This window comes from Gorilla gorilla, chromosome 3 (assembly GCF_029281585.2).
Source record: "Gorilla gorilla gorilla isolate KB3781 chromosome 3, NHGRI_mGorGor1-v2.1_pri, whole genome shotgun sequence".
NCBI lineage: Eukaryota > Metazoa > Chordata > Mammalia > Primates > Hominidae > Gorilla > Gorilla gorilla.
The window spans coordinates 95,795,385-95,806,690 of record NC_073227.2 but is presented as its reverse complement, the minus strand read 5'-3'; the positions used below and the strand labels follow the sequence as shown (position 1 = coordinate 95,806,690).

Genomic DNA, 11,306 nt, shown 5'->3' with positions numbered 1-11,306 from the left:
CTCAGAAGAAAAAAAATGCATTGAAGAGTTATTATACCCTTCCCACAGACTCCCATTGCTTCAAAAACAGCTAGTTGAAAGGAACTAATTTGAGAAACTAATTCACATGGAGGTATTAGTGGTTCCACATTATCCTTCTAATTCAATAAACCTGCTAGGAATCTCTGTCTTTAAAAAGTGAATTTATGAATCCAAAGGAATGATGCAAATTTTTCTAAGTCACAAAAGCATATACTTCCCTCCCCCAAATAAGCCTTTTGCACTCCTAGGCCTATACTTTTAATAGCAGGTGTGGGCTGCTTCTCATATTCTATACATGTTCCAAGGTGAGGAATAATGCAATTTTACCTAGAGCTATGTTGAAAGGCCGTTACTCTGAAACACTGTAGGAGTAGCCTGCCTTCTATAATTAATGCAGTGATTAATGCATCGAAGCTGTTCATCCATCATTAGTTTGTCTTAGTTTACCTGAGGCTGGCATATTACTTAGCAAGTCCTTCAAGGACTAGATTTCAGAACGATTAAATTTTGAATTGCAAAAGTTCTAACATTTGGGAAGAGAAAGCCCAGTCAAAGGTAGGTTAGTTTTTGGCAGTTGCTGGCACTATGAGGACACTGAGTACCTAGGTGAGTGGTGAGCATGCCGGAATAAAGGAGAAGAGTCAGAAGGGGAGGTGGATTTCAAATACAAACCTTTATCTGTCTTCAAGTTTGCCTGAAGCTGGCCCTTTTCTGGTATGTCCCCATCAACCAAAAAAAAGAGAGCAGGTAGGGTTTATTTCAAAATATAGTTTTGTTTTGTTTTTCTGAAGAGACTTTCAAGTAGGTTTTTATTGAAGCCTGTAAATTTGAAGCAAAAATCTGTTCTTAAAATGAATATTTTCTAGAATGTGAATTAAATAGTTTTTTTCTTTTTTGATCATTTTAATAAAGCAAAGAAACATAGTACGATGATTTTATCTCTCTTTCCTTTTTTAGGGCAACCATTCCCAAAGTCCTTTCATGTCTTCGTCCTGATTTTTTTTTTTTCTGTTTTTGTAGCAGCAGCAGCAACAGCAACTTTTGCATATATATCTTGGGAGGAAAAAGTGCAAACCACTGACCACATACGCAGAACTAAAGTTCTTATGTTACAGGCAAGGTAAATGGCATAAACAGGAAGATGTGTTTTACAGAGTGGCCAAAACAAATAACCAATGAATGCAATCTGTGGGATTTGTTTCTCGTATTGCACCCTGAGAATACAAGGTTCCAAAAGTTGAGGGAACTTATGTCTGTAGAGTTCTAGAGGTACCAGAATATTCTTGTAGCAGTTTAATCAAGCTTTTTGAACCTGGAATTACGTTAAAAGTTTGAGAGGAAGTATATTATTTTAGCCAGCATCTATGTAATGATAACAGGAAACAGTGAGAAAATTATCAAATTAATTTGCATCAGTTGAAGTCAACATTAAAGTAAATTTAGATACTATAGTTTAAAAGTAATTATTTGGGGTTGGGCGCAGTGACTCATGCCTGTAATCCCAGCACTCTGGGAGGCCGAGGTGGGTGGATCACCTGAGGTCAGGAGTTCGAGACCAGCCTGGCCAACATGGTGAAACCCCATCTCTACTAAAAATACAAAAAATTGGCCAGGCTCAGTAGCGGGCACCTATAATCCCGGCTACTTGGGAGGCTGAGGCAAGAGAATTGCTTGAACCCGGGAGGCAGAGGTTGCAGTGAGCCGAGACAGCACCACTACACTCCACCTGGGTAACAAGAGTGAAATTCTGTCTCCAAGAAAATAATAATAATTATTATTATTTGGGTTAGACAAGTCAGTTTATATCTTTAAAGTATTAGCTACAGTCAGACTCCTCATAACTTTTTAATTGCTTTAAGCTTTATAATTTATTTTAAAGTTTACTTTGTCAATGCACCTTGCTCTGTACGTTTTCCAATGAGTATAAAAACGGTGTCATCAGTTTCTTTGTGTGGTTTATAATGATCTCAATTTATTTAAATCCTGTTTAATTTAGAGGAGGAGATGGATTCTCTCAGCATCTTAGTATGGATAGGAATTACTAGAGCCACCCATTTAAAGATTTTATTTGCGTAAATATCCTGTGACCATAAGAGGTTGAGGATAAAAATAACGTGGTTATTGTCCAATTTTGTAAACATCAATAACCTATGATCCAATATCTTCACTGCTGACAAACAGAACAGTTTCTAGTCAGTGGTGTTTAGGATACTTAATCTTCAAATCCAATAGTTTTAGTTTCGAAAGATAAAACAGAAATCTTTTTGTTGCTTTTTTCTGAAGGATAGGCTTTTTTTGCTTCAGTATGTTTGGGTTTCTCTTCCCTCTCAGCTTTCCTCAGATGAGCTTCCTCTCTGGAGTCTTCTTCTGGGGAAATATCTATAAGTAAGGTGACGGTGTGGCCAATAAAATGGCTGGAATGGAAAACGGTGGTTACACCTTGAAGGGAGGAAAGGTCTGTTTGGAAACCTAAAGTGGATTCTGGGCCTTCGTGGAAAAAAATGGAAGGGACACCTGGGTGTCTTTGTGATGGGCTGGGCCCTTGTGACCGGACTCCTCGGGGCAGGTGGAGGGGTGAGTGTAAAGATCTGGCAGTCGGTAGCGTCTGCATTATTTTGTGAATCTCCAGGAGGCGTAAATACCTCTTCTTGTCCTGTGGAGAGGAAAACGCAAGTCAGGAAACAGGTCTGGCAACAGAAGCAGAAGAGTGGTTTAGAGTGGTGGCAGAGGAGAAAGATGGGAAGAGAGAATTAGAGAAATCTCAATGTATATTTGAAAGAACTGCCAACGTTCAATGAAATGAGACACAGACACACTGGATGACCCAGCATTTCCACTGTGGGGAATTTACCCAAGAGAAATGAATGATTATGTCTATAAAAAGACTTGTTCAGGGGGGTTCACAGTAGCCTTATTCATAACAGCCTAAATGGAAACAATCTAAGTGTCCATCAACAGAAGAATGCATGAAGAAACTGTGTATATTCATACAATGAAATAGTACTCAGCGATAAAAAGGAAGAACTACTAATACCCACAACATGGATACATCCCATGAATGTTGAGCAATAGAAGTTAGACACAGAAGTGTACATACTGTACAACTCCCTTTATATGAAGTTCAAAAACAAGCAAAACTAATCTATAGTTAAGAAAAAGTCAAAATAATAATTCAGCTTGGGGAAAGGATAGGTAATTTTTAGCAGAAAGTGTAGCCAGGGACCACTCTTTAGAAATGTTTCATATCTTGATCTGGGTGGTTGTTACATAGATATGGTTATCTATATATCTATATGTATACACACACAGGTGTACATACACATATGTAATTTGTATATAAACACATATATATGTACGTACATATGTTTATACACATACACACATTTGTATGTACCCATATGTAAAATGTAATCAAGCCTTACCTTTAAGATGTGTGGATTTTGGCCGGGCGCTGTGGCTCATGCCTGTAATCCCAGAACTTTGGAAGGCCGAGGCTGGCAGATCACGAGGTCAGGAGATCGAGACCATCCTGGCTAACATGGTGAAACCCCGTCTCTACTAAAAATACAAAAAAATTAGCCAGGTGTGGTGGCAGGCGCCTGTAGTCCCAGCTACTCGGGAGGCTGAGGCAGGAGAATGGCGTGAACCCAGGAGGCGGAGCTTGCAGTGAGCCGAAGATCGTGCCACTGCACACCAGCCTGGCTGACAGAGCAAGACTCTGTCTCAAAAAAAAAAAAAAAAGAAAGATGTGTGGATTTTATTGCATGTAAATTATAACTAAATAAAGAAAATTCAGCTGAAAAAAGAACTTAATTAATGTTAAGAAAATAAAAATAACTGTTCAAAAGTTCTGCTTCAACTGCCCAAGCAGTGAAATAATTTCCTAGGGGAAGGGAGGGGCCATCTACAAGCAGCAGGAGAAAGAGCACTGAGAACCAGGATACAATTATTTTTTGAGAAGAAATTTGGATCAAACCCAAGTGTCATAGTCTTCCTTGGCTGTGTCATTGAATCAAATTGGCTACAAAAAAGTAATAGTAATCTTTTCTTTAGAAAATTGTTCCTTCACTCCCTTAGAAAGGCTTACATATACAGCCTGGAAAGGGCTGCCAGTGTGAATGATGATAAAATGAACTTCCCCTGTAATCCCAGCACTTTGGGAGGCTGAGGTGGGCGGATCACCTGAGGTCAGGAGTTCGAGACCAGCCTGACCAACATGGAGAAACCCCGTCTGTACTAAAAATACAAAAATTAGCCGGGCGTGGTGGTGCATGCCTGTAATCCCAGCTACTCGGGAGACTGAGGCAGGAGAATTGCTTGAACCCGGGAGGCAGAGGTTGCGGTGAGCCGAGATTGCACCATTGCACTCCAGCCTGGGCAACAAGAGCAAAACTCCGTCTCAAAAAAAAAAAAAAAAAAAAAAGAACTTCCCACAGGAAGTTGAGAGTGCTGAGGCACTTATAAAGGACTAGATTCCCCTCTCATTTGGGACAGTTGAATTCAGGTTTCTTGGCTGTATTGGATATGCTTGTTATTTGCCTATGTCCACAGTCCCTCATACATATATTCTGTTTCATCGATGAACCCTGGAAATGTCAGTTGTCAGTCCTACACACCTTCTGGCTATGGCTGATTGGACCACTGATAGACACTCAACTCATTCATTGTCTGGTCAGTGACCAATCAGATTCTCACTTAAGAATTGAGCCACAGTGGAAGACCTCAGTGGAAGGTGTAGGGCAGGGGCTGGAGTGTCAGGTTGTGTCCTGTGGAATGTTGAGAATGCAGAGAAGCCAGTCTGCACATAGAAGCAGCAAAATAGGGAAGGCTTCTGGGACAGAGGAAGAGACCAGAAGCCTTGTGGTAACAGAGTGATGTTGGGAGTAGCAGCCTTGGTGTGTGTGTGTGTTTTTTTTTTTCGACGGAGTCTCCATCTGTTCCCCAGGCTTGAGTGCAGTGGTGAGATCTCGGCTCACTGCAGCCTCCACCTCCTGGGTTCAAGTGATTCTCCTGCCTCAGCCTCTTGAGTAGCTGGGATTACAGGTGCCCACCACCATGCCTAGCTAATTTTTGTATTTTTAGTAGAGATGGGGTTTCCCCATGTTGGCTAGGCTGGTCTCAAGCTCCTGACCTCAAGTGATCCACTTGCCTTGGGCCTCTCAAAGTGCTGGTGTTATAGGCGTGAGCCACCATGGCCGGCCAGTTTTTGGCTTTTCAGGGAGCCCTAGCTATTCTTAAGTTTCTTGTAGATATCCTTATAATAATCAATCTACCTCCAGCTCTACTTGTTTCTAAAGCTAGCTTGAATGGGTGTCTGTTCCTTGAGCAAAATACCAACCCCTTCTCCCACAGCTACTCAGGGTACATTGAAATTCTAAAACTGAAACTAGATCGAGACACTTTAAACTGCAGAAAATGACCAAATCCCACATTAGTCGCTTTTTTTCTGCTAAGTTCTGAACCTTACAGGAAGAAGACATTCTGTCAAGAATCTAGTCGCTAGGAGAGAAGCTAGTCTCATTTTTTGTTTTTTTTTTTTTTGAGATTGAGTTTCGCTCTGTTGCCCAGGCTGGAGTGCAGTGGCGCGATCTCGGCTCACTGCAAGCTCCGCCTCCCGGGTTCACGCCATTCTCCTGCCTCAGCCTCCCGAGAAGCGGGGACTACAGGCGCCCGCCACCACACCCAGCTAATTCTTTTTTTAAAATACTTTTAGTAGAGATGGGGTTTCACCGTGTTAGCCAGGCTGGTCTCGATCTCCTGACCTCGTGATCCGCCCGCCTCGGCCTCCCAAAGTGCTGGGATTACAGGCGTGGCCACCACGCCCGGCCAAGCTAACCTCTGTTTTAAGCCCCATCTTGACATTTTGCTGTCAGCTCAGGCTTAACGAGGCCTTGAGCTCTGCCACTAGGTTAGCTGTGCTCCAGCTGTTAAAAACCACCCACCCACCCGCCTCTTGTGCTCATCTCATTTCTAGAAACCTGAAGCTACTCTCTAAATTCTCCTCTAACAATTGGGTTTCAGAGCCTGCAAGGGAAGTTTTCTCTGACTCTGGGATGTCCAGTAGTGTTCAGTGCTCTCTTTTTCTGGGAATTTTCAAGGGTGCAAGATCAAGGTATAAGCTTGCTTCAATCACTTACCCAGGAATGTGGGCAGGACCACATAAAACCACATTCTTCCAAACAAACTAGACCTATGGTGATTCTATCGGGTAGCTAGTTAGGTAGTACAAGTGTCCTAAAATGTGGGAACAATAGTGATTGGTTTGGGAACCTGTCACATCTTACAAAGTTAGGGCCACACATCTGAGAAGGTGGGTTGATGCCATTTATGGTCTGTGACTTCAGCTGATCTAACACTGCTCATTAATTCTTTTATCTTTGTTCTTCTCTGTTCCTTATCTTCTAAACCTTTGCTATCTTCTCAAATTTCCCTCAAAATTTTCATTCTTCATTCATCTGAAGAATTTGCTTTGAAACTCTCTCTACCTTTCTAAGTTGATTAATCAGCTTCATATTCCGGAGAGAAAGCTGAGGTAATCTGCCATGAACTTCTTTGGTTCCTACTCCTCTCTCTTTAAAGTCTGTACACCTACTGATTCCACTTCTCCCCCCATTTAATCCATTGGAATCTAACCCTGCCTCCTTCCCTCTCCAAAAGCCACTTTGGCAAAAGTCATCAATTGTCCTGGGCTTCTGAAAAGGTGGTTGCAGATGCCCAGAGCACTCTTTGCCTGGCTAACTCCTGTTCAATTTCAAGTCTCTCTCTCTCTCTCTCTCTCTTTTTGTCAGGGAGGCCTTTCCTACCCAGAGGCTTGGTTAAAACCCTTTGCCACACGCTTTCTTAGCATCCTGTGAGTCCACTTTCATCATACTCATCAGCTGTGTGATTATTATTCAGTGGCTATATGCCTGCTCCACTGAAAGATCTACGTGACCGTCTTGTAGACTGCTGCCTCCTCATCCCTAGCACGGTGCCTCCAGTACAATTGAATTGATTGAGAGAAATCTCAGTTTCTATAATTGCAAAGTTACCAAGTTCCTACTTCTCAGGAGTAGTGTGTTGAATAATAAGCAAATATTTCCCCTTATGTAACATACTGACATGCTATCAAAGGCACTGGATGTCAAAGATGAGAGCTCTTCTGCAAGCTTAATAAGACCAAAGTAGGTCAAATATTTAAATGCAGATTAAAAACATTTTGAGAGGCAGAATAGCAAAGTGTTTAAAAGGATAGGCTCTAGAGCCAGGCTTCCTGAGCTCTGCCATTTAATAACTGGGTGAACATAGATAGATTCCTTAACCTCTTTGAGTCTCATTTTCCTCCTTTGTAAAATGAAGAAAAGAATACTACCCATCTCATCATCTCTTTGTGAGTGTTACCGGAAATAAAATGTGTAAAGTGCTGAGAACATTGTTGGACGTACAGTTCGCACTTAATAAGTATTAGCTACAGTTATTAATCTTGAATGTTATGGAAACATTCTGTTAGCCTGAGCACTATTTTCTTAGGCCCATAAAATTTGTGCATTAAAGATAGGCCTACTGGGGACACATGTTACTAGAATAGGACCTCCCCAATGACAGGGACTGTTGACTCTTGGTCACTGCCGGTGTCTCCAGCACCTAGAATAGTCCCTGGCTTATAGTGGTGCTCAGTAAATACTTGATGAATTAAATGGTCAGGCCGACCTTGAATGTTCCTCTCTGTATATTTTGTGGAGTTCAGTGAGTATTTAATTTCAGTCCCAGAAAATCTGCAATAATAAATTATATTAAAAATTGGCTGGGCATGGTGGCTTACACTTATAATCCCATCACTTTGGGAGGCTGAGCCAGGCAGATTACTTAAGCTCAGGAGTTCAAGACCAGCCTGGCCAACATGGTGAAACCTCGTCTCTACTAAAAATACAAAAATTAGCCGGGCATTGCGGCAGACACTTGTAATCCCAGCTACTCTGGAGGCTGAGGCAGGAGAATCATTTGAACCCAGGAGGCGGAGGTTGCAGTGAGCTGAGATGGTGCCACTGCACACTCCAGCCTGGGCGACAGAGGGAGACTCTGTCTCAAACAAACATACAAACAAACAAACAAAAAAATTAGAGTATAATAGAAGAAACAAGGCAAAATATTGCTTGGAATTTGAATATCAGTTTTAAGGTGGTTTATTATAGTCTAGACATGAAATTCATAGCATACCAACAACTACTTTAAAAACAAGTACTTTTTTAAAAAAAGGTAATGATGAAAGACCTTTTTTTTTTTTATAATTACCTATACTCTGTGGTTATTTGGGCAGACAAAGCTGGCTTGCAGTGAACTATACTGATTTTAAGAGAAGTCAGCTTTCTACTTAAAGTTTAAGTGTGCAGTTCTTCCCTTACATGGCGCATGGAGTCTTAGAAACTAATTCTCATGTGCTTTCAGACTTGAGCCAGAAAGAATAAGTTCTACGATTGATTTACTCACAATAACTGCAAAACTCAATTTATTTTGTAGACTCAAAGAATGACTATCTTGGTCAAATCTCTAATTTCACAGATAAACTATCAGAGCCCAGAAAGTATCAGACAGGCCCCTTTCAATTCTATGCTGTGAGTCAAGTTATTTCAACAAGGTACAGGTTACTACATTAGGGGCTCTGGCAAACGCAGAGATGATTAAGATTAATAGCCTGAGCTCAAGGAGTGGGCAGATGCTATGAAGCCAGGGATCTGCAGCAGAGAGCAGATGCCACACGTGCCGTAGGTGATGCACAAATAGCTGTAAGAATTCAAAGGTGTCAGAAAGAGAAACTGCAATTTTAAAATTATTATGTCTTAACAAAGACTTCGTAAAGGCAAAATCATAGTGGCATTTAAATGTTGTGCCTTAAAGCAGAACTGCAACAAACAGAGGTGAAAGCAAGTGGAGGGAGCAGCTGTGGTTGCTGCCGTGCATCAGTGAGAAGAGGGTGAGTATGGAGATCCACACATGACCTTGTCGGGCAGACCCAGGGTGTGTGTGAATGAGCGGTGAACTGGAAGCAGGGGCTGCTGGGATAGAATGAAGCTACATTTGAAGGACTTCGAGGGATTGTAGGGAAAAGTGAGCCAAATTCGGAAATCAAATCTGATGTTTCAGTGGGTGTTTTGTTTTTTGAGACAGAGTTTCACTCTCATTCCCCAGGCTGGAGTGCAATGGCACGATCTTGGCTCATGGCAACCTCCACCTCCTGGGTTCAAGCGATTCTCCTGCCTCAGCCTCCCGAGTAGCTGGGATTACAGGCATGCACCACCACACCTGGCTAATTTTGTATTTTTTGTAGAGATGGGGTTTCTCCATGTTGGTCAGGCTGGTTTTGAACTCCTGACCTCAGGTGATCTGCCCGCCTCGGCCCCCCAAAATGCTGGGATTACAGGTGTGAGCCACTGTACCCAGCCTCAGTGGGTGTTTTTAAGATGTGAATAAAATAAATCTGTAATCTCATTATAACTTGTTTAGCTATGTGTTTACAAAGCCTCCTGAAGAGTGGTTCACTTTTTGCAGAGAAAGTGGCAGGTGGCTAGTTTTGTTTTATGATGCTTCTTTTAGATGTCACTTTTAGTAGGTGAGGCTTGGGGGCCTTGCCTTGGGATATGGGGGCAGGTTTTGTTCATAATCTATGCCCTGCCCCCTGATTGCCAGAGTGTGTGCAGAGGTTGGATCAGGGGGTTTCTGAGTGTTCCACAACCAGCTCTTATGTCTCTCCCCCTCTCCTGTCTATTGTGAGCTCTGAGGGATGGGAACGGGGAATCTGTCTGGGGATGAGCAGGGTTTGGCTGAGCCCCTGCAAAGCCCCCTCCCCAAGACATGTGAAAGGGGCGAAGTGCTGTTTGACTCCTAGGTCCATCTTCCCTAAACAGCATCTAGTTTTGGAATTAAAATAAACTGAAGAAAAGGTTAGATCTAGGCTCCCCAAGATTTCCTCCCCTTGTATTTCCCTCTTTTCATCCCTTCCCCAGCCTTTTCTTTCCTTTTCCTAGGGGTTTGCAAACCAATTGTAAGGCTCAGGACACATTTTGTAGTGGGAACAAAGAAAGAGAATAGGAACAGTTGAGAAATGGAATCTAATATAATCCTAAAGAGAGAAACCTGTGCCCACCTCTGTGGCACCAAAATGCAGCTCAATAAATGTGATTAATTAAAGCAATGAACGAAGACTAGATACCCACCATGTGCAAGTTAATATGCTGCTGGAGATAGAAAGTGGACAGTGCTGTAATTCAAAGTGGAATTGTTAGCTTTGTAACCATAATAACTAGTATTTGTATAGTGTTTTTAGCTTGAAGAGTTTTTCACAGATGATAGCTCATTTGGTCCTTGCAAACCCCATAACGATGGATATTGTTAATGTTGTCACTTCACATATGAGGAATCTGATACTCAGAGATGTTAAGTGTGTCTAAAGTCACAGAGCTATTGCTGAGACGAGGACCAAGGTCTTCAGGTGACAAAATCCAGCTTCTTTCTCTTTAACCACACAGGCTGATGGAAGCTGAGGTAAATATTTCCAATTTATGGGAACGTATAATCATGGAGCCAGTTTTGTCTTTTCCTACAACTTATTAATTAGTGGACCCACAGTAGAATAAAAGCAAAACCCTTACCTTCTGCCACAGTTACCACCAACCAGCATACCAGTAACCAGTAGGAGAAGCAGTGTCTGCGAGCCATGGCTTCTACTGAGCAGTCACTGCGTTGAACCTGATGTTGCTTTAAAGGGGAGCTAGTGAGTCACCAGCAGCCTGATTCAGGTAATTTGCATTTGCACAGCGGACCACAGAGATCAGGGCTTGCGGTGTGAGGGTAAGAAATCAGCAAGGAAATACCAGACAGTATTTGTCAACCAGAAGCTTCTTGGAATGACAGCCAGATATCAATCATCTCTTCCCAGAGGGGGATTTTGGACAACCGCGCCTTCACCATCCTTCTAATCCCTCAAATCTTCTCCCATGTTAGTGTCTTTTAGTTGTGTATATCAGTCTTCCTCTGCAAGAGAAATAAGCTGTCCAGAAATATGCAACAGTGCTTCTCTCTGTGCAGCTTACCTACTTAAAAAGCGAAAAAAGAGGGAGAGAGCATTACCCGGAGGCTTCCTGACCCCGGTGGTTTGCAGTGGAGAGTTGGGGATCATTCTTAGGCCCCCAACCAGGGTTTATGCTGCTTCTCTGCTCTGCTTTTGTCCAGGAGGTGAGGGCAGCAGAATCAGAAAGTGATCTTTCCTAGTGGTCATGATGGTCACTGTCCAAACAAACACAAACATTTGG

The 11,306-nt window shown here is 42.3% G+C and overlaps 1 protein-coding gene across 1 annotated transcript; it reads right to left on the bottom strand.

Annotated features, from left to right (window-relative positions):
- Positions 1-640: 640 nt before the first annotated feature.
- ODAPH (odontogenesis associated phosphoprotein) lies at positions 641-10,742 on the bottom strand. The gene is given in 4 exon segments (XM_019025147.4): positions 641-2,320; positions 2,323-2,674; positions 10,212-10,255; positions 10,647-10,742. Coding segments are annotated over 4 exon segments (528 nt in total). The 5' UTR covers positions 10,714-10,742; the 3' UTR covers positions 641-2,255.
- Positions 10,743-11,306: the final 564 nt, after the last annotated feature.